General features: G+C 40.1%; 1 protein-coding gene and 1 pseudogene across 1 annotated transcript in view; both read left to right on the top strand.

Annotated features, from left to right (window-relative positions):
• CFAP70 (cilia and flagella associated protein 70) overlaps positions 1 to 24,400 on the top strand; it is a 113,406-nt gene that overhangs the window by 70,301 nt on the left and 18,705 nt on the right. Inside the window, exons 17-22 of the mRNA XM_004701413.2 lie at positions 5,786 to 5,917; positions 9,054 to 9,179; positions 14,280 to 14,413; positions 14,528 to 14,643; positions 14,819 to 15,022; positions 23,780 to 23,920. Of these exons, the coding sequence (XP_004701470.1) occupies positions 5,786 to 5,917; positions 9,054 to 9,179; positions 14,280 to 14,413; positions 14,528 to 14,643; positions 14,819 to 15,022; positions 23,780 to 23,920 (853 nt within the window). The remainder of the gene's footprint in view (positions 1 to 5,785; positions 5,918 to 9,053; positions 9,180 to 14,279; positions 14,414 to 14,527; positions 14,644 to 14,818; positions 15,023 to 23,779; positions 23,921 to 24,400) is intronic.
• On the top strand, positions 21,409 to 22,605 carry LOC101640975 (annotated as a pseudogene).

Here is a 24,400-nt window from a genome sequence, read left to right as displayed (position 1 = left end):
AAAAAAAAAATCTGCAAGAATATATGCCAAATTCTAAAAAGCAATCCTTTTAGAATGGGAAAAATGCTGTTGGGGAGGGGTGAAATTATAATTTCATTGCTGGTGCTCATATTGATGTATGTATAACTTCAAAAGTATTGTTTATTGTATTTTTAAGTCTGTCTTCTTTCAACCTTCTGATTATTAAAAAGTAAAAGTCATGAAAAAAAACAAAAAAACAACAACAACCGAGAATGGTAAATCATAGGAAACTTTAATGAACTATAATGACTGAACATGTATCCTCTTTTGTATTATTAAGGTACTGTTATATATTATTTTCATTAGCAAACCATCCCATGACAATGGATCATGTTGAGAATAACATTAAGAAAAGGAAATATAGTGAGAATTTTTCAAAACTCCATTTTGATAGCAAGCACCCAAGCTTTGCTGGCAAGGATACCAACTATTTTAGAAGCAAAGCTGATGGTCTCAAGAAAGCCACACTTGACAGTGGTAGCAAGTACCACAACAAAATGTAGCAGCTGTGGAAGCTTCATATTTGGTGGCACTCAGAATCACCAGAGGTATGAACCTCACACCATTGCTGAGAATTTACTGTTGCCAGCAGTCAAAGACATTGTTCGAGTTATGATGGGGACAAATTTGTTACGAAATTGAGTGCAATTTCCTTACCTAATGACACTGTCCGCAGAAGAATAGATGACATGTCTGCTGATATTCTTGATCAGATAATCCAGGAAATTAAACCTGCTCCACTTCCAATATTTAGCATCCAGCTGATGAACTTATGTTGCAAACTGTTCACAGTTACTGGTTTATGTGAGGTATATTAATGATGGCAACTTTAAAGATGAGTTGCTTTTTGTTTTTGCAAACCTCTTGAAACGACAACTACTGCACATGATGTATTTGACACGGTTCATTTCTGAAAGAGCATAAGATCTCTTGGGAAAAGGTTTGTGATGTTTGCACAGATGGTGCTCCAGCTATGCTAGGATGTCGATCTGGATTTCAATGTTTGGTACTGAATGAGTCACGAAAAGTCATTGGAACTCACTGTATGATTCATCGGCAAATATTAGCAACAAAGATGCTGCTACAAGAGTTACAAGAAGTGATGAAAAGCGTCATCAGTTCTGTCAATTTTGTAAAGGCGAGCAATTTAAATAGTCGACTGTTTTCGCAACTGTACAACGAGTTGGATGCGCCAAATAATGCTCTGCTATTTCACACTGAAGTGAGATGATTGTCGAGAGGAAAAGTTTTAAAACGTGTTTTTGAGCTTCGTGATGAACTCAAAACGTTTTTTAATCAGAAAGCAACATCGCAGTTTGAAGCACTTTTCAGCGATAAAAGTGAACTGCAGAGAATAGCTTACTTGGTTGACATCTTTGCCATCTTGAATGGCAAAGTTAAATTCATCACTGCAATGACCAAAGGCAACATGCCTTGATTAGTCTGAAAAGAACCAATCTTTCCAATTGAAACTTCAACTTTGACAAAAAAAATTGGATGAAGATAAAATTTATGGGGGAGGGGGTAAAAAAAAATTTATGGGGCCAGACCCAAACCCAAATATTTGGACACCACCCCCGCAGAAGAATGCACTTCAGAGGACAGCATTGGGTCTACAGTTTGGGGAGAGGGACGTGTCAGATTAGAGCACACAGGAGAAATGAAGCGGGATGGAGAGGGAGGAGAGGACATCCTGGCCCAACAAGCCCCGAGGACGATATTCCTGCTCAGAGCAAACAACACACAGAGAGGACTATAGGGCCAGCCCCACTATGAGATACAACATCCCTCATTAAACCTTAGTGCTGTGGGGGCAACACTGGAGACACAGCTCAGAAATAGTGCAATCTGACCCATCACGCTGCATGGAAACACTAAGGGTGAACACGCTGGGCGGAACACTTGCAGCAGAGCAGCAAGGGGAGCAAAGGGATGAAATCCCCAGCGAACACCAAAAATAGACTTTGGAGACAGAGTGTGGCACCCCATCTCATTTGACTGGAAAAGACTCGCAAAGAAACAGATCTTGAATTATATAGGCTTTTCCATTTTTGTCTGTGGCTTTCTTTCTGTTATTGTTATTTTGTTTTTGTTTTGGTTGTTATCGTTTTGTTGGTTTTTACTTCCTTTGTTGTTTTATTTGGCTTTTCCTGTTTTTTGCACTTAGTAATGTATCTGCATGTCTGTCTAGATAAGATAAGTGGGATAGATAATTCGGAGATGAAAAGAACGGGACCAATGTTTCCAGGTGGGTGGGGTACGGGAGAAGGGGAGGTGGGAGAAAGGAAAGGGGAGGGGGGTGAAACCAGCCCAGGAACAAGGGAACAACAAGTGAATGAAAATCAATGGAAAGAAAAAAAAAGAAAATCAATGGAAAGAAGGGCATAGGATGCCTAGTAGGACTTAAGGGTAATGTAGCAGCAAGGAATTACTAAACCCGAATGAAGGCCACACATGATGATGGAACAAGAGGAAAGTAAAAGGAAATAGAGGAAAGAACCAGGAGGCAAAGGACATTTACAGAGGTCTAAATACAGGCATGTACATATGTAAGTATGTACATAACGAGAGGGAAATAGAACTATGTACTTATATCTATATGTTAAGAATTAAGGTTGCAAATGGACATTCAACCTCAACTCAAGTACTCCCTCAACACAAGAACACTTTATTCTAACAATCTGGCATTCTGTGATGCTCACCTTCCCAACACGATTGCTGAAGACAACATGGCTGCATAAATAAATGTGGTGAAGAAAGCTGATAGTGCCTGGCTATCAAAAGATATAGCATCTGGGATCTTAAAGGCTTGAAGATAAACAAACGGCCATCTAGCTGAGAAACAACAAAGCCCACATGGAAGAACCACACCAGTCTGTGTGATCATGAGGTGTCGATGGGATCAAGTATCAGGCATCTAAGACCCAGAACACAATCATACCCAATGTGGGTGGGGGTGGGGGTGGCATGGAGTGGAGACTCAATGCCCATCTGTAGACAACTGGACATTTCCTCTCAGAGGTGTCACAGGGAAGAGATGAGCCAGTCAGGGTGCAGTATAGCACTGATGAAGCAACAACTTTCCTCTAGTTCTTTGCTGCTTCCTTCCCCCCACTATCACTACCTCAATTCTACCTTACAAATTGGATTAGACCAGAGCATGCACACTGCTACAGATAAGAGTCCACAACACAGGGAATCCAGGATAGATAAACCCCTCAGGGCCAACAATGAGAGTTGTGATACCAGGAAGATTAGGAGGGGGGAGTGGGAAAGGAGGAATCTATCACAAGGATAAACCTATAATCCCCTCCCAGGGGGATGTATAACGGAAAAGGGGGTGAAGGGCAATGGAGGATGATGTAAGATATGAAAATAATAATCTATAACTTATCAAGTGTTTGTGAGGGAGGGCGGGTGGGGGAGGGAGGGGCAAGAAATGGGGGGAGCTGATATTGGGCTCAAGTGGGAAGAGAATGCTTTCAAAATGATGATGACAGTCTATGTGCAAATGTGCTTGACACACTTGCATGTATGGATTGATGAATGTATGGATTGTGATAAGAGATGTAAGAGCCCCCAATAAAAATAAGAGAGAAAAAAAAGATTTACTGGATGGCAGTGAGATTGTTGCAGTTACATAATCTCCTGTCAAGTGGCAAATGGGTGGAGTTGAGCCTGTCAATCAGGTTGCAGCTTGAGGACTTCATTTGGAGGCACTATGGAGACAAATAGCTCACTAGAGGTCAGACCCACACTCTGCTTTGTGTACCTGATGACAAGCCACATGGAGCTATGCTGATGGAGCCAGAACCCTGGAGCTAGAGGAGCTACATTAAGACCCACAGCAGTGCTGAGATGATTCAACCACCACTGGATCCACAAGACTTCCCACCCACTGGCCTGTGATCTTCCTGCATTCTCCATCATTGCATGTGTTGTGTGAGTCTGAAGAGGAATTTACAGATTGGTATCAGACATATGGCCTAATATTGGACTTACAGACTTGAACTGGACTGGGCTCGTATGTTTTCTTAATGTATAATTACTCTTATATAAAGCTCTTTCTTATACACACAAAAGAAAAAATAAAATAAAATTTACATATTGCCTACCTTATCTGCTTTCTTTGAGGAACATGACATTGAACCAGATAAAAGGATCACAGTGATAATTTCTGTGAAAGAGCACTTGCACATGCTTGCAGATGAAATTCCATCATGTTTTCCAAATCCAGCTGACACCCCATTAGCACTTGCCAGAAGCCCCTTCACAGTCAAAGTTGAAGATGTTCCTGAGACAGCACAAGAGGAGTTCATTGAACTTATTAACAGCGATGCAACGAGAACTGATTTCAATGCCAGTTACAAAATTCTGGATCAAGGGTTTGCAGTCATAGCCTGTTCTGTCTGAGCCTGTGCTGCACCTTCTTCCATTTCCAACAACATATCTTTGTGCAACAGGGTTTTCCAGCTTGTTGGTTATCAAGTCTAAATACAGCAGTAGACTTGTGGAAGATGATCTTTGTTGTGCTCTTGCAAAGACAGCCCTGAAAATTTCTGATCTGGTGAGAAAGAAGCTATCTCAACCTTCACACTAACAGACTTTTTATGCATACTGTCACAAAATGTAGCAATGTAGTTTACTGTTGTTATATTAAGACTGTTATCCATGGTACACCATGCTTTAAGAAAAAATTTCATTTATTTGTAATTAGAAGTAACTATTTCACAATATACAATTACATCTTTTTTGTGATTAATCTCTATGCTTTAATTATGATCAATTTGTAACAATGAAAATGCATCCTGTATATCAGATATTTACATGACAATTCATAACAGTAGCAAAATTACAGTTATGAAGTAACGAAAATAATTTTATGGTTGGGGGTCACCACAACATGAGGAACTGTATTAAAGGGTCTCGCCATTAGGAAGGTTGAGAACCACTGGCCTATCTGTTGTGTACCTTCACTTGTGCTGTACTACACAGGTACAAAGGCAGCACGTGGGACTCTAAAATACAAAAAGCAATCCAGGTGCTTGTGGAGGTGCTACTCCCAGTAAATGAGATAAACAGATCTCAGTTGGTTTTCTGGTCTTATCTTTACTAGCTGGGTGACCCTGGGCAAGTGACTTTACCTTTCTGAGCCGCAATTTTCATGCATATCAAGTAGGAATCATCATATTGCATGGAGTCATCATGAGAATTAAATGATATAGAGCATGGAAAATGCTTAGTCCAAAATCTGGCAACCATGTTTGCATGGGGGGGGTGATTAAAGAAGCTATCTGACAAACGATGTCTATATTTGGACAGCATTTTAAGCTTTTCCACTTTTTCGGTTTCTCAGTCACCAAAAACTATGTATCCATTCAACAAATGAGGAAACCAAGGTACTAAAGTGGAGATTAATTTATGAGGTTCTAGAGTAGCAGGGTCTAGAGCTGGAACTCTGTTCTCTGAGCTCTCAGACCAGGCTTTGTCCCATGAAGTGTGTGGCCATCCTGAGAGAAAATGCATGGACTTAACGCTAAGGTTTTCCTCACAGCACAGGTCCCACCTTGTCCCTATCAGTAACCATGGTGAAATCGAGGAAATAGGTGTCAGAAAGAGCATGCTGATAGGGAGAAAACCTGAGAGCCAGTAGGCTAACAACCACAAAGAGGGGGGAAATTAGTCACCTTCTGAATTCCCAGAGAGTCTTAGATCATGTCCAAGTTACTCTGTGCTTGACTGTGGGTGCTCTGTGTTTCTGCAGCATGCTGTGGTAAAGATTGTGAGAGAGAAGTACTTAAAGACAGCAGCATTTGAAAGCCAAGAGGAACTGCAGGCATTTATCAGTGAGCTGTATGTGTTCTTGGTGGACCAGATGCATGTGGCCCTAAACCAGGTACGACCCCAAGAACTGAGAACCTTTCCTTTTACCCATAAAGCATCAGGGCCGCCTCTGGGCTAGTCCTTGCTTCTTTTGTTTTTCATTCCACAACACTTATTGAGAAGTCTGTTGTTGAGTCAGCACCAACAACACAAGGGTGACTAAAATACCATCTGCGGTGTAAGACGCATTCAGGGAAGAATAAGGGGGCATACTTGTTCACCTTCCAAGGGAAAGATGCTTCACAACCTTCATAGGATATGTAAATTATGAAACAAAAACGATCTCTTTCTCTTGTGAATCAGATCTGATACTTAACTGAGAATGATATTTAATGTGCTTTTTTCCCGTTTTACCATCTTCGCTTCTTTTTTTTTTTTTTTACCTTATTTGGCCTTCCTGGAAGAGGTCAGTCAAAGTGTCTGTGACATTGACCAGCAGTTGAGAGTTCTGCATGTACAGTGGCAATGACTGCTGCTTTCTGGTGGCACAGCTCGAGAAAGATGATTTATAGTAAAGATTTATAGACTCAGAAACCCTATAGAGTGTTACTGTCAGAAATGACTCTTTGGTAGTGTTTTTTTTATTTCTTTTCTTTCCTTTTTATGCTCCTCAGGAGTCCCTGTTTAGTAGAGGATACAGGCACAAAATACAAAGCACTACAGTGCAGTGAAGTATGTGCTGTGATTCAGGTGTGTCTACAGGTTAGAGAATGCCTAAAGGAAAAAGTGACCACACTCTACCCAGCAACCTTTCCGGGAAACATTCACAGAGGAGCCGTACCGGGCTGAACCCTTGAATGTTGAAAGGCGTTTTATAGATGGGTGCATCAGAGCATTTAAATGGCAGACAACATCCCTCATGTCAGGTGCTTGGGAAAATATGGCATATACAGAAACTGAACATCGTTCACATGTTGAGGTTGGTGCAGAGAAGCAGGAGGTGGAGCAGGGATCAATTACTGCTGGGAGAGCTGAGAGCGTGTAACACTGTGGGCCTCGTATGTCCTACAAATAGATTCTGACTTGTTCCTTGTAAGTGAGAGGGAGCAATACGTTTAATTATTTTAAACTGGGTAGAGTATGATACTGTTATCCAAAATTAGAAATTTCGGATAGCATTATGGAGGATGAGCTGAAAGGGGGTGATGTTTACCGTTATTGCAGAGTAAGGAAGAAGAAAAGTCAAAGATTCTTCAGTTTATAGCTTGATGACTGATATTATCATTAACTAAGATAAGGAATACAGCATGGGTAGATTTCCAGGGAGGAAAATGATGCTGAATTCAATTTTGAACATTGACTCCAGTGGGGTCTTGCTCAAGGGAATGATCTCAAGGGAGGTCTGACCTGGAGATGAGATTTGGGAACCATGAGCACATATATACATGGTTAAAATTATGCTAATAGATGCTGCTGCCCAAGAAAGACATGTGGAAAGAGAGAAGAGAGCTTACAGTGGAACCCTGTGTATGACACGCCAGCCCTTAGTGGATAGATTGGAAAAAGCATTGATGAAGAAGATAGATTGTTTAAGAGGAGAAAGAAGCAGAAGACTGGTGTCATAGTAAAGTTAAGAGAATTTTAATAAGAAAAATTGGTCAACTTTGTCAAATACTGACAGGAGTTTAAGGAAAGCTAAATTAGAAGTTTCAGTTGGATTGGGCATCAGGAGGCTCTTATTAAATCTTTCCATGGTCATTTCATTGAGCCACTTCCACTTGAGACCAAAAGGAAAGAGATACAATAGATATAGAAATAAATAACTTCAGTAGGGTTAAACATTTGAAGGACATCTTAACCAATGATTTCTGTTTCCTCTGTGAAGTAAAATCATTGTTGAAAGTGAAGGGTTGAAGGAAAGGCTTGATGAGAAAGAAACGTTAGAGGCACAGAAAAATAGAATACACGTCTGTGGCTGAACAAAGGCAATTAAATAGGCCTTCACCTCAGATTGAGCGCCAGAAGAGTCTGTAGAAGCTCAGCTCGCCCTGTGTATGTACCGTGTTTGTCGGGGCCAGTTAACAGCTCATGAAGAGTCGGATTATAAAATTGTTTTAATTGGGGGTTCTCTAGTAAAGAGGGTAGGAGTGCCTGGGACTTGAGGGCGGCACTGGGTGAGGCATGTGAGAGGGTCCAGACAAGTTTCAGTGAAGCCAGCGGCTTTGGGGGTCAACAGTTAAGAAGGTAGCACCAGGCTGGTCATCGTTTCGTTCTATTGTATGTAAGGTTGTGATGAATTGGAGCCAATTCGACAGGCGCAAAGGACAAAATGGTGAACACTTGGAATGTGAGTTCTGGTAGTGGGATTGGAGATACAGGATTTCTGTTTGGGGCATAGAAATATGGTGTTGAAGGGATTTAGAAATCAAGATCATTGAGTCTAAAAAACAGGCATTCATCAGTGATCAGAAGCTCTCTTTGGCCCATTTCAAATTTGGTTTTCCCACATTCCTTAGTAATTGTATTTGTTAAAGTAATCGAAACTATGTTTACTTCTGATTGAAGGACTTTGACCATAACGTCTGACCCAGGAGATTACTAAGGCCATCAGACATACTTTCCCACCTGGTTGTACAGGGTAGTTTTTTTTTTGTACAGGGTAGTTTTTTTTTCTGTACAGGGTAGTTTTGTGCCCCCCCCACCCCCATTCCTGATTTTTCTTTTACCTTTCTAGGTATGAAATGTCTCCTTTGTAAGTCTATTAGTCTGTATCCCACTTAGAGGTAGATCTGGCTTCCGTAATATTAGTCTTACTCTCGTGTTCTCTTGATGTTTGAAGAACCTAGACAGTGCTTGCCACCCTTTTTAATGCTATGGCGCAGAGCAAATGATATTTTTGTTATCTACCCGGAGACAATGAAAGTAGCGACCTGCCTGACAAATCCAACTGTCCTGCAGGTTGAGGAGAGTAAGTTCATCCCTAAGTAATTTTTATTGTTTTTCATGGGCTCAGACAGCTTGACAACCTCTCTCAACCTTAGTATTTCACTCTTGGTTAACTTGTATTCTCTTAATGTATTGGCAAGTCCATAAGGAACATAAACATAATTTTAAGACCCCTTGACTGTAATCTCATATTCAGTGTATTTTTATAAGGACTTTTTATTTGTAATTGCTTCTATCTGTCTAACATCATCAATGTTGACAAGGTCATGCCGGACGATAGCCAGGGTGCCAGCCCAACCATTCACACAACCAGCGCACAGCTCCGACTCTTTGCATTTGAAGCAGAAGTCAACGAGAATTTTGAAATGGCAGCAGTGTATTATGAAGAGGTAATTAAACATCTTTCCAGTGATTGTTACGATCCTTATTTGTACAACAATGTGTATAACAAGTAGTAGTTTTTTCACAGTTTGAATTGGTGAAATAGTGTATTCCAGTAATAGGCCCACACAAATATGGCCATTTGATATTTGATAAACACGTGAAAGAAATTCAAAGAAGAAAAGGTAATCTTCTTGATGAATGGTGTTAGAATAATTGTCATCTCTATTAAAAAAGTTAACCTAAACCTCATATCAAAATCATAGATCTGAAATATCAAACTATGAAAGTTTTTAGAAGAAAACAGGAAAAAAATCTTTTTGACTTGAGGGTAGGTGGGGAATTCTTAGGTATGACACCAACATCATTAGGAAAATTTAATGAATGGGTCTTCATAAAAATTAAAGACTTCTGTTCATGTAAAGATACTGTCAGGAGCAAGAAAAGAATAGCTACAAGCTTGGAAAATATGTGCCTGTCATATCTATATATATGTATATTCCAAAGGATTTATAACTAGATGGTCTCTCAAAATTCAATAAGAAAACACACAACCCAGGTAAAAATGTGAACAAGTAATTGGCCTGAAAACATGATTAGTACTTCTACTCTAGTGCCATGATCTTAAAGCTTACAAGCTGCCGTTCAAGGAGCAGCAATGTCTATTCATCTGGAACAACTAACGGAGAGTCGGGAATAGGAGAAGGGTACGCAATGTGTGGCTAATCGCGTCCATGAACAACTGCTTCCTTATGAGATCAGAAAAACTGGATGGTGGCTGGCTACCATTACTGAGCACTTGGAGAGAAGATTCCATAGAAGAGTTCTTATCAAAAGAGGGAAAAAGCAGAACAAAGTCCAACATTTTCATGGACTTCGCCTTTCCCGGAGTCATGAATGTTAAATGGACCCCTGAAATTATTAACCTGAGATCATCTTTATACCTTAAATGAAAAAATACTTGAAGTCTTATTTTTGCTGAATGAAGGAAGCTAATGTCAAAATGTTTAATATACATACATTAAGATTCCATTGTATAACACACATACCCCACCCCCACAAACTAATGGTGAACAGGCTAGTGGTTGTCAGGGATTATTGGTAGGGGGAGGAGATAACTATAAAGGGCAAGTACAAGGGAATATTTTTTCAGCTGATGGAATTGTTCAACATATTGATTGTAGTGGTGGCAGCAAAAATATATGTTAATAGTATAGGTATGTTCATAGAACTATACACCAAAAGAAAAAAGTTTATTTAAATTTTTTAATTAAAAAACCCCTGCACTAACACATAATGTATTATGAATGACAATTGGGTTCTCTATTTCTGTTAGTCCTGCCTATCACATACATGCTTCATGGGCTAACTAAACCCCCAGGAAGGACCATCTGAGTACTTTGTCTCCATTCGTAATTTTTTAGCAGCTTCATTGATACAATTCATGTGCCATATTTAACATACAAAGGGTTTAGTATGTTTACCGAGTTGTGCAGGCATTACCACAATAGAATTTCAGAGCATTTCATCAGTTTCCCCCCCAAAAAAATTCTGTACATGTTAATAGTCACTCCCCATTTCCCCTCCCTTGCTTTGCCCTAGACAACCACTAATCTACCCTCTGTATCCATAGATTTGCCTCCTCTAGACATTTCCTATAAATGGGTTCATAAATTTGGCCTTTCCTTTTGTATCTGGTGTCTTAATTTAATGTTTTAGAGGTTCATCTATATTTTGGCATGCCACCACTGGCCATCAAAGAGCCTTTATTGAATATTTTCCTTTTGGTGTTGAGCATTCCTCAGCGCCATCGATGATGTCACCGAAGAGGTCGTAAGGATGGCGACTATAAACATTGCAGCCCACAGACTGGGGAAGTCATAATTCCAGAGAGTCCTCTGGCTAGAGAGCTGTGTTACATCTGAGGGCAATGCCAACAGTGTCATCAAACATAAGGCTCTCACTGTGCTTAATGTGTTTCTGCTTCTTTCTGCCCCTGGGCATGTACTCGAGGGCTTTGATGATCAAAACAGGGGCAGAATGTACCATCTCAATCCAGGCCTGCCAGTTGTGATTGGTCCGTTTCATGGTAACCTTTTGGTCAGTGGTTGCTTTAGCAACGTCATCACCAACCTTTTTTAGAGACTAACCCTGGGCGCTGATCTTGGGGCCAGTACAACGTGACACTAACTTCCCCACTGATGCACCTTACTTTAAGTACTGACTCTGATTTCTTTGGGGCTGCACTAGCAGAGCCGGCTAGTGTCAGATGGTCCCAGCTGTTAAACACCTGAGTGGGTCACACCAACGCTGCTTTGGAGCTGAAAGCCGGAAAGCAGTGCTTCATTCCTTTTTATGACTAAATAATATTAGCTTTTAAAGGAGCCCTAGTTTTGTAGTGGTTAGAGTTGGGTTGCGATCTGAAAGGTCAGCAGTTCAAAACCACTAGCCTCATAAATAGTCTTGGAAACTCACAGGGCAGTTCTACCCTGTCATATAGGGTCGCTATGAGGCAGCATCCACTCGATGGCAGTGAGCTTTTAGCATTATATTGTATGGGTATGCCGCATTTTGTTTATCTGTTCATCTGATGATGGATACTTGGTTTGTCTCTACTTTTTTAGTATTATGAATGATAATGCTATGAAAATTGATATATATAAAGTTTACACATTTTGGTGTAGATGTACGATTTCATTTCTCTTGGGTAAGTGATTAGGAATGGAATTGTTTAGTTATTTGATAATTCTAAAAGGAGTCTTGGTGGTGCAGTGGGTTAAACATGAGATGCTAAACTCAAGATTGGTGGTTGAAACTCACTCTTAGGCCAAGTTGACTAGAGAAACAAATCCACTGACACTCATATATGTGTAAGAAAAAGCTTTATATCAAGAAGTAGTTGTATATGAAGAAAACATCGCAGCCCAGTCCAACTCAAATCCATAATCTGATTCTAGTCCATAAGTCTCTCTCCAGACTCATGCAGCCACATGCCATGATGCAGAGTGCAGGAAGACCACAAGGCGGTGGGGACAGAGTTGTGTGGGTTGAATGCTGGTTGCTGCATCACTGGGCCCATGCGAGGCTTGGAGTGGCTCATCAACAGGAAGGTAAAGGCTGAGAGACAGAGAAACCTGCCTCCAGAGAGCCATATATCTTGGTGGCACCTCCAAAGGAGGTCATCAAGCTATGACCTGATTGACAGGCTAAACTCCACCCATATCCTCCTACAGGTGCCATGTTAACACACAAAAAACCTATTACACCCACCAACTGCTCTTTGGGAGAAGGATGAGACTGTCTGCTTCAGTAAAGATGGAAAGTCTCAGAGCCCTGGATAGGGTCACTTTGGACCAAAATCAACTCAGTGGTAATAGGCTTGGTATTTTTAGTTTCTGTTAACTCTATTCCAAAGTGACAGCACCATTGGACAGTCCTACCACAATGTGGGAAGTGTGTTCTCTATCCCCTCCAAAATTGGTTTTCTCTTTTCAAAAATACTCTAAAATTATTCTAGTATGCATGAACTGGTTTCTTATTGTGGGTTTGATTTGTATTTCCTTCATGATTAATGAGGCTGAGCATATTTTTTTAGAGGAAAATATGTTCCAGAGTTTAATTTAACAGAGGAATACTTAAAATACAGTGAGTTCACAGTGTTACTCTATATAAATAAATAATTAGAGTCTTTTTATAAAACCTCATTCGTTGCAGCATTATTCACAATAACCAAAAGACAAAAAAAACCCAAGTTAACATCATAGATTAACATTAACTCATTAGGATTCACAACACAGAGTAATTATATCAGATCACAAATTGCATCCGATCACAAAATGGAGGATAGTCATGTAATACGGAGAGTCATGGCCTAGCCAAGTTGACACATTTTGGGGGACACACTTCAGTCCATAACACTGTACAATAGAAGATTAGCCATAACAATGAAATTCTGATAGATGCTATGACATAGATGAAACAGTAGGATCCATGAAATTAATCAAACTGAAAAGGAAAATATTATATGATCCCACATGTAAAATATCTAAAATAGGCAAATCATACAGACAAACTTTATTAGTGGTTTTCAGATTGGGTGGAGGAAAAATGGGTAGTTATTGCTTAAGAGTACTGAATTTCTGATTAGGTTGAAGAAAAACATTTGTGATGGATTGAACAAAATGGTGAATATAATATACTTAAAATTATCACTGATTGATGTGTGTGTATCTCTTAACACAATAAAATTTCATTTTGATAAATTGCTTAATTCCATGTATAACAAATGTGAGCAAAATCTGGGAAATTTTTTCATTGATTAGGAGGAACTTTGAAACACCTGATTTGTAGATAACCGTATATTTGCCATCTTAAGATTATGATATACATTTTATATCCATTTATATGAAATTAATCTATAGACTCTTAAAATATTAGATGAGCTTTGGGTGGTCAGAAAACTAACATAAAGAAGAAATAACTTGATACTCAATTTTTATTTATATTTTTAAATCATTTTATTGGGGGCTCACACCACTCTTATCACAATCCATACATACGGCAATTGTGTGAAGCACACTTGTACATTCGTTGCCTTCTCAAACATTTGACTTCCACTTGGGCTCTTGGAATCAGCTCCCCATTTTTCATTTTTTCCCTCCCCGCTCCCACCTCCTTCATGAAGCCTTGATAATTTATTAAAAAAATTTTTTTCATATCTTACACTGCCCGACATCTTCCTTCACCCACTTTACTGTTGTCCATCCTCCAGTGAGGAGGTTGTATGTAGATCCTTGTAATCGGTTCCCTCTTTCTACCCCACCTTCCCTCCACCCTCCCGGTACATACTCAATTTTTAAATGACCAAATATTTTTTTGGCATCTACCATATGCCAGAATACTGACTGTACTAGACATACATTTGGGATTCAATGGTAAGCGAAAACGAAGTCATAGATTCTCTGCCTTCATAAAGTTTATAGTATTTATTAAATGCTTACTGTACTATATTATAAATATATATAATATAAAATAATGTAGCGATGTAATATACAATATTTAATATATGGTATAATAATCTTAGCCATCCTGATGCTTCCTGTGTCTAGAGGTTGGTCCGTGAGCCCCAGAACTTAGAGCACTGGTTGGACTATGGTGCCTTCTGCCTCCTAATTGAAGACAATAGCAAAGCACAGGAGTGTTTTCGGAAAGCCCTTTCCCTCAACCAGAATCATATCCACAGGTAGGGGGGAAAAGGAGATGGAGAATGAGTAGAAACAGATGTTTCAACAAGAAGTTGTCTCTGTTCTGTGCCTGACATGGAACCATGTTGTTGACCTCGATGGTCTCCCCGCAGCTTGCTACTCTGCGGTGTGCTGGCTGTCCTGATGGAGAACTACGAGCAGGCAGAAATTTTCTTTGAGGATGCTACTTGCTTGGAACCAACCAGTGTTGTGGCGTGGACTTTACTGGGTATGGTGTTTTCCTGTGATCTGAATACATTCTTTTTCTCTTTCTGTTCTCTAATGATTCATGTCGTTCTTGAACTTGGGTAAAATTTGAGGGGAAAAACCCCAGTGAAATGTTGTAATTCTCCTATATGTGATGGTAGAGAATAAGTCACATTTACTACAGCATCTTTCTTCAGGTTTGTACTATGAAATTCAAAACAATGACATTCGAATGGAAATGGCATTTCACGAAGCCTTCAAGCAGCTTCAGACTCGAGGAATGAAGCAGAGAAGCGCTGTCCTAGAGAACCCCGAGGACGGGCAGAAGGAGTCCAGTTTAGACCCCGCGGGAAACACCAGCGGTTCTTCTGGAACAGCACTTAAAGTGGATGCCCCACCAGGTCAGGTCAAGGAGATGGATGACAATTGGGGAAGCTGCTGGCTTTATGAATAGGATCTGACGCATACTAGTTGTTACGTTCCATCACGTCCGTTCCAACTCATACTGACCCTGCAACAGAGGAACGCCCACCGGGTCCTGCACCGTCCGCGCCATTATTATTGTGTTGGAGCCCATTGTTGCAGCCCCGGTCAGTCCGTCTCCTGGAGGCCCTTCCTCTTTTCACTGCCCTCTTCTCCTACTGTACCAAGTATCATGTCCTGCTCCAGAGACAAGGCCCTCCAATGACATGTCCAGGGTTTGTGAGGCAAAGCTTGGCCATCTTTGCTTCTACGCAACATTCTGGTTGTACTTCTCTCAAAACAGATTCGTTCATTTTTACAGTCGTAAGATGTATTCAATACTCTTCACTAGTGCCATAATCCAACGATATCAATTCTTATTGGATCTTTCTTATTTGTTATCCCACTTTCATATGCATCTGAGGCAACTGAAAATTCCATGGTTTGGAATTGGTGATTCTTGGCCTTAGTTCAGATCTCTTCCTTTGAAGGGTACCCACTGTATGGTGGTCCGGGACTACCATGTATTTTCTATTTTCATGCTCTCTTTGCTTTTTTTCCCTGACGTATGGCATGGTTCTGCCTTTGTGAATGATTGCTGTTGAAAATTGTTTCCTATCCTCAACCTTCACTGTTTATGTAAATAGTGTCCAGCTGGTAAGCTTTCAGCAGGTTCAAGTCAACAATTCATGTATTGCCATCTAAAAACCTGGCCTATACTGGTATAGATCCCTTTTCCAAACAGTACTTTAAATTCTGTCCCACTGACTAAACTCATGATGCTATCTTACGCTATGAAACTACCTTATACCCCAAGGGGATGACTTATAATGTTCTCCATTAAAATGATAATGATGTTTCTAAAATAAGCCAGGGACATATATAAGCCATAGATATAGTAATGGATTTTAGGCTCACACTTAGTTGTAATCCTAATCTAAGAACAATTAGTTCTTATGACCCTACTCATACTTGCCTTGATGGAGAAATCACTGAAGATAGGGGTGCTATAGCAAAGTGCGGTGAAGAAATCAGGTAAGATGATGTATACACACTTCTTTTTAGAAACTGTTTAACTATTAAAGTGTATGATATGTGAATATTATATTAAAAAAACACTAAAAAAACCCCAAACTTGACTTATGGCTACCATGGTTGAAAGAGGAAGAGTTTTTGCTTAGAGGGTATTGAGTTCATTTTAACGGTGGTGGAACAAGTTGGAGAGGGATAACAGTAATGGTTGCACAATACGAAGAGTATAATCAGTGGTACTGAATTATACATGTAGAATTGTTGAATTGGTAAATGTTTAGTTATATATATATTTGCCAAAATTGAAAAAATATACATGAATAGCAATGAATGGGGGGGGGAAATAAAATGTACTGAAATTTGATTGTGGTAAAGATTGTACAACTCTTTTTGATAAGGTTGAACTATTGAATTGTATGCTATATGGATGAAGTGCCAATAAACCTGTTTGAAAAAAAGAGAAAAAGAAGAGAAATCAGATGGTGCCAGCTATCAGAATGAATAGTGTGTGGGGTCTTAAATGCTTGTCTTCAAACAAGCAGCCATCTAAGGCATCAGCTAAGTCTACACAGAGTTTCCACAGTATTGACTTGCTGTGTGATCTTATAATTATAAATAATAAAATCCAAATCAGGAGGAGAGAATGGTATCATAGCTTAAATTCTGAACACCCAGTTCCCAGAAGGCTATGGATAACAGTATAAGCCAAATATACATTTGAAGAGTCCCCATGTGGATCAAACCTTCAGTGACCGCCCTCTGACCATAGGTAAGGGATGTGAATAGCCTTGCTATCAGACAGCAATGTAAAGTCATTTGTGGTAAATGTCGTTAGGTTTAAATTTAACTTCTTATCAATTTGTGTCCTTTTGACCCTTTAAAAATTTGTTCCATTTTTAATATTTTCTGCTTTCTTTTGGATTGAGGTGTTTCTGTTTTATTTTGTCATTGCTGGTTTGTTTTTGTTTTGTATGTTTTTCTATTTATAATATTCAAGACAGGTACACCTACAGAGACAGTAACTGGATTAAAAATTACCTAGGGACATGGGAGGAGATGTTGGGGGAAAATGGAGAGCTAACAACAATAACTGTAAGAAAGGAGAAAATGTTCTAAAATTGATTGTCGTGGTGATTGTGCAACTCTTCTTTATGTGATTGAACTATTGAATTATATGGTATGTGAATTATATGACAATATAATTGGTTCAGGCATATCTTAGTCCTCAAAATGACATCTTTGCTTTTTTATAAAATAAATTATTTTACTGGGGCTCTTACAGCTCTTATAACAATCCATACAGCAGTTGTATCAAACACATTTGTACATATGTTGCCATCATAATTTTCAAAGCATTTTCTTTCTGCTTCAGCCCTTAGTATCAGCTCCTCATTTTTCCCTCCATCTCCCATCCTCCAAATTTCATGGACCCCTGATAAATTAGAAATGATTATTTTCATATCTTACACCTGCTGCTGTTTCCTTTCACCCATGTTTCTGTCGTTCGTCCCCCTGGGTTGGGGGGGCGGTATGTGTTGATTATTGTTATCGGTTCCCCATTTGTCCCCAACATCTTTGCTTTTTAACACTTTAGAGATACTCTTGTGCAGCAGATTTGGCCATGCATACTCAGAAAGAATCTACTGAGGCAGTTAAATGTGAAATCAAATACCTTCTTACAAAGAAAACTCCAGACCACAAAGACTTCACTGGCAAAGTCCCACACATCTAAGAACTAATAACAACCCTACCACACACTCAGCAATTAGAGGAAGAGGGGTGTGATGGTTAGTTTTTTTGTGCCAACATGGCACCTGTAGGAACATATGGATGGAGTTTAGCCTGTCAATCAGGTCGCAGCTTGGTGTCCCTTTTTTTTTTTAATCGTTTTATTAGGGGCTCATACAACTCTTATCACAATCCATACATGCATCAATTGTGTAAAGCGCATTTGTACATTCATTGCCCTCATCATTCTCAAAACATTTTCTCTCCACTTAAACCCCCGGTATTAGGTCCTCATTTTACCCCTGCCTCCCCGTGGTGACCTCTTTTGGAGGCACAACCAAGGCCCCTTCCTCTTTCTTCCTGGTGGTCAGACTAGTGTGCTTACCTGAGTTAGCTGCCCTGCTTCTACATGTGTACTGTGCTACCTATGGGCCCAAACCAGACCAAGTCATCTAATAAGAGTGCAATAACTTTCATGAACTGACACACAAAAATTCTTAACAAGATATTGGTCCATAGATTCCAGTAACATATATAGAAGATAATATATCCTACACAAGTAAGGTTGTCTCAGGTCAGAAAATTAATGTCATCTACCACTGTGCCATTGTCACGATTGTTGATATGCTCAAGTCCATTGAGATTGTCTATTTTGAGTGCCTTTCAGGCTAGGGGGTTCATCTTCCAGCACTATCCTGGATGAAATTCTGGGGCATTCATTGGCTGCTTTCAGAAGCCCCACTGAACCCCATCCACTTTATATGACCCTGCTGGCATTTGCAATATCAGTGGCATAGCCTCCAGCACCATGGTGACACACAAACCACCACAGGATGGCAAACTGATAGATGGTGGAATCTACCCCTAGAATAGCTAAAATTAAAGAGGATTGATAATAAGTTATGTCAAGGATATGGAGTTACTGGAGTGCTCACATATTGCTGGGGGAAATGCAAAATGATTTATCACTTTTTAAAAACAATTGGACAGTTTTTATTTCATTTCACTGCTAATTATGTATCCAACAGGAATGAAAGCATATTTTCCACAAATATTTGTACACAAATGTTCTTGGCAACTTTATTTACAGGGCAAAAAGTAGAAACAACCCAAGTGTCCATCAGTAAGTGTAGGTATAACATATTTTCATATATTCACCCCAGTCTGCATGAAAAATGGAGTACTAGTATATCCAGCAACATGAATGAATCTCAAAGTATTATGCTAATAAATAAACCAGAAGAAAAAGAGTGCATGTTCTATGATTCCATTTTAATGAAATTCTAGAAAAGGCAAAACTAATCTGTATCGAAAGAAAGCAGATCAGTGTTTGGCAGAGGTTAGGAGTGGAGGCATTAACTGTCAATATCAGAAGGTGCTTTGTGAGGTATGAGAAGTATTTTGTATTTTGTGGTGGTGAGTACTAGGTAAACTTTTTAATAACAATGTTTTATCTTAAACTAAGTGGGGGTTTACATTTTAAATCACCAACTTTGTGTTCAACAGTTTAAACTAAATCAACCCCTTCAGAAGTGTGCCTTCACCCCCTCCTCCCCGGTTTCTCTGCTCTCTCTTGTGCACTGACACCCAGCAACAGTTTAACCCATGCTTTGTCTGCCTGTACTCCTTGGCTTCCGCCCTCTTAGCAAGCTCCAAAGTCGGTTCCTTTCTACGTGGAAGTCTTGATTTTGTTATTTCTCTTTATATATAATCTCATGTAATCTTTGTTCCTCTGTGGTTGGTTAATTTCATTCAGCATAATGTTCTCCAGATCCATTCAAATGCCATGAGGTGATTCCTGGTTTTATCATTTTTTTAAAGCAATGCATACTCCAATGTGGGCATCTACCAGTTTCTTTCTTCATTCTTCTATTCACAGGCATTTAAGTTGTTTCCAGTTTCTTGCTGTTGTGAACAAAACTGTACCAAACATGGGTGTGCATATGCCTGTTTGTGGGATGACCCTTCTTGAGGGTGTATATACCCAGCAGAGGGATTGCTAGGTCATATGGTATTGCTTTCCCAGTGGTTGCACATGTGTACAATCTCACCAGCAGTATATGAGGGTTTCGGTATCTCGGCTGCCTCTCCACACTTCTTATTTTCTGTTTTGGCTTTTTAACCTGGCATTAATGTCAGCAGAAGGTGGTATCTCATTGTTGTTTTGATTTGCATCTCCCAGAGAACTAGTGATCATGAACTTTTCTTAATATGTTTGCTGGCCATTGACACTCATCTTTGCTGAACTCTCTGTCCTTCGCCCACTTCCTAGTTGTGTTGCTGCTCTTTCTCTTACTGAGGTGTTGCAGTTTTTATAGATTAACCCCTTGTCTATTGTGTCATTGTCAATTTTAAAAATTCTGTTAAGGTTAGCAGTTTACTCTATACCTGCTATTTTTATTCTACTAAGATTTTATTCTATTAACTGCTATTTTTATTCTATTCAACAGTTACAATCTGTAACTGTAGTTTGTACCTGTTATGTCCCTTCTGAAATCCAGATGAGATTGTTCCTGCAACTCCAACCTCTGTGATTTCCGTTGTTGGCTCCTCTGCTAGCCGTAGTCACTAGAAGCAATTACTTGCCTATAGTCCAGTTTTACTTTCTAAGAACTCACTTAGCTTCAGTTTCCATTTTCACTGCTGACAGCTCTCAATTTTTCTGTCTTTAACTCTAATGTCCCTCCTGGCTGTAATTTTCCATTAGTCAGTTCAACTCCTCATCTCCCAAATTGACTCTGCATCATTAATTTAGGCACCCAAACCCATGATCTCAGACTCATCCTGCCCTGCTGCTTTTTTTTACTGACTTTTCCCTCCCTCTTCTATGAGGTGGATTCCCAAACCAGCATGCTCCCAGTGTCTTCCCTGTAGACTTCCACTATTCTCCAAATAGCCAAACTGCTATCATAGCCTTCTCAAAGACTCCTTGGCCTCATCCATGGCTTCTTCTTTCCTTGATACACAGCACTGCTAGGTTAATTCTACTAAAATATTGCTTTCATTGTCTCATTCTTCTGCTCAACATTTTCTCAGCATACCTATCTTTCTCTTCTTGTTTATAGGAGGAAAATTCCAACATTCAATTTGAAATACAGTCTGATCCCAGCCTACCTTTCCTTTAATTTTATGTCATTTTTAACAGTTTTATTGGCACTTCATCCGCATATCATACAATTCAACAGTTCGATCTAGAAGAGTTGTACAGTACAGTCATTATCACAGTCGATTTAAAATCATGACTACAATCAATTTTGTGATTCTTAAACTCTTTAAAAATATTATCCTATACTAGTGACATGTACCCAGCCTTGAATGTCCCTGCTTCCCAAATTTTTACCTATAGAGTCAAATCTCCTCCTAAATGGAGACTGGCTCGCCTATGACGTAGGAGGAAATCCGATCCCGCTCCAGGGCCGCCATGGGCTCTGTGAGCGTCCGTCCCTGGGTTCCCCAGAGGACTGGGTCCCTGCATGGGTCTCCTGCGGCCGCCACCTGGTCCCGCACGGTTCCCTGCCCCTCAGCACCGCAGCGAGTCCAGCCTTCCCCCAGGGAAGACCGGAAAATGCCTAAGAAAAAGAGTGGTGCGAGGAAGAAGTCTGAGAACTGTCGGGGACGTGAAAAACAACTACTAAGAGCCTCCCGAAGCACCATTGATCTAGCTGAACATCCCTGTGATGCTTCAGTGATCATAGTCGCTGGGAGCTGCGTGCTTCCCACGACGGAGTATTGCCCTCAGAAGAAAGAGGACCTTTGATAGACTGGGTTTGGGCAGGCAGCAATTTCAGGACTAACCTTTTCAAGGAATGTGACAAGTGTCAGAGGCGACAGAAGAATAGAGCATTTTGCTACTTTTGTAATTCTGTACAGAAGTTACCAAAGTGTGCACAGTGTGGGAAAACCAAGTGTACGATGAGGTCTTCCGACTGTCATAAAGCGTGCTGGTGTCTACAGCGCTGGCCTCGCGAGGGCGGGCGCGGTCCGTGACTTGTGAAGCTTGGGTTTGCCATGGAAGCAAGTGTCTCAGCACTCCTGCCTGCGCCTGTCCCCTGACGGATGCCGAGTGCGTGCAGTGTGAGCGAGGCGTGTGGGACCATGGTGGCGGAATATTCCGTTGTTCTTTTTTGCCGTAACTTCCTCTTTGAAGATGATCAATTTGAACATCAAGCAAGCTGCCAGGTTCTAGAGGCAGACACATTTAAATGTGTTTCTTGCATTCGGCTTGGCCAGCATTCCTGTCTTTGTGATAAGGCATGTTTCGGTGACGAACATACACGGAGCAAGGTGTTTAAACAAGAGAAAGGAAAGCAGCCTCCCTGTCCCAGGTGTGGACACAAAACTCAGGAGACAAGAGACCTTCGCATCTCAACCTTTTGGCGGGCAGACTGGAGGTGAGGATGGGTACGAAGCTTCTGGCTATGACGCCTACTGGAAGAATCTCGCATCTAACACGTATGGCGATCCCCGCTACCAGGATGAGGATGCGCATAAGTATGAAGCAGAAGATGATGAAGAGGAAGATGAGGGCGGGAAGGATTCTGACGCGGAGTCATCAGATCTGTTTACCAGCTTGAACCTAGGAAGGAATTATGCCAGGGGCTGTGCTCACTATGAGGGACAGGAGAGCTAGGTGAGCTGCTTGCCTATTGGCAGCGGGATTGCTGGTGGAGGCGCTGAGAGCTGTGTGTGTGCTTGATGACACGTGTGCCAAAGTGCTGTCACTAGGCCTGTGCAGAAGACTAGCCGTGCTTCAAGGGCAGGAGCGGGGGAGAGCAGTTTTTATAGGAACTCATAAACAGGCTTATAAGAAAAAAATGAATTCCAATATACATTTTTACTGATTCAAGCAATTGAAGCATGATGATCATTATTGATTTCTGCAGTCTAGTAGTAGGTCTTGCCCAATAAACCCATATACAGGATAAAAGAATAGGATGCGAATATATTTTAATTTAAATTGCTGTCTTTATAACAAAGCATCACTTATCAATTCATTGTCTGGTTTTATAAAATGTAATGGATAAAATGAATTGCTGTATTTTTCCTTTTCTGTCCACAGAATAAAAGTCATGTGTTAAGGTCTAAATGTTCATTGCATAGCCATGTTAGCTGACATAGTCACGATATGTATGTTTCAGTGGTTGACTTATGTCCTTACAGTATGTGGCCAGAACCGTACTTGTCATCAATGCCTGAATGTAGACAAAGGTGACTACTCACTTTTCAGTGACAGTCACCAATAGTTAATTATGTAAATGCTGTGCCCAAAATTCCAAACTAGTATTTCACTTTAAAAACGTGGCTCCTATTGATTTGGAGTTAGATAGCACTTATCTATTTCCTGCCTGTCATTGCTTTTATTGTATTCATCAAACACTGGTTTATTTGAGCAACATGTTTAAGAGCTTGGGCAAATTAACTTCTCTGTGATTCACTTTTTTAACAACATCATAATAATATCTCAATGTTTTGAGAAATACATTAGATTATACATTGTCTTTTTGCACAATACCTGATTTATTATCATCCTCAAATGTAGCTATTTAGATGGTTTTTCATTTTTTTCTGAACACTGAGCTAAGATGAATATAATCCTTGACCTTTAGGAACTCTAGTGTTATGTAACAATATTTTAATCTTCTCCTCTACAATCTTGAGATTCTGGGTTTAGCAAGTCACTTTTCTAATAGGTATCTATTGCATGTGATCTTGACTTGGGCTAGCAGCAGTACTGCTCTTGGGAACCTTCACGACAGAAGCTTGGTCTTGAACTCTTTAAATTACGATGAAATATAAGCATGTCTGCCAAAGCATTGGCCCCTCATGGAACATTAAGAGAATATATTTCCTATGTTTATAAAATTAATTGCACTTTCTGTAACAACCCTTTAGTAACCAAAGTTTGTTTTATCTTATTATTAAAATTTAATGTTTAGGATCAGCACCTCCATCTATTGCAGATGAATTTCTGGAAGAATCCTCCAAACAGCACTCTGAGTCACAAGAACAATCCCAGGATCCATTTCCTAGCCGAAAAACATCCAACTTGTTCCTCAAGGAGATTCCAGAAAAGAAAGGTGATTACAAATGAAGATTTCCTCTTAAATGGGGGAAGGTCATAAACGAGTTCGGTGAAGGTAAAACTCAACGATTACCAAAGAGGCAATCTGCCTTGTTAGAAGTTGCTTGGTTCATGTGCCATGTTGCATAGGTTGCTGCAGATTAGGCTGGGCTCTGGAATTCAGTTAGGGATTTCTTTCAATAAACAAGAATCTATGTCCCAGGAGTACCCAACTAGAAACTCATGCATTTCTAACAGTGATGCTACCTTCTTAGAATAGCTACAATTTGTTTCACATTCAGGGAGATTTGATACGCTTCCAGACCCTTTTATTTGTTTGTGATTTGCATTTGGAACCAGCAGTAGGTTTACTCTGGAGGCCCTCTGAGAGCCTCTCCTGTAGACTGCTGCTCTAGAGCAGTCTATTGCTTTCCATGTTATAATTTCTTTGTGTATTAGATAAGAATACTCTCTTAAAAGCTGGAAGGGAAACAAG

Source organism: Echinops telfairi, unplaced genomic scaffold (assembly GCF_000313985.2).
Source record: "Echinops telfairi isolate 266 unplaced genomic scaffold, ASM31398v2 ScPeMD7_70;HRSCAF=299, whole genome shotgun sequence".
NCBI classification, from domain to species: domain Eukaryota; kingdom Metazoa; phylum Chordata; class Mammalia; order Afrosoricida; family Tenrecidae; genus Echinops; species Echinops telfairi.
Note: the sequence above shows the minus strand (reverse complement) of the source record. Positions and strands in the feature narration are given on the sequence as shown.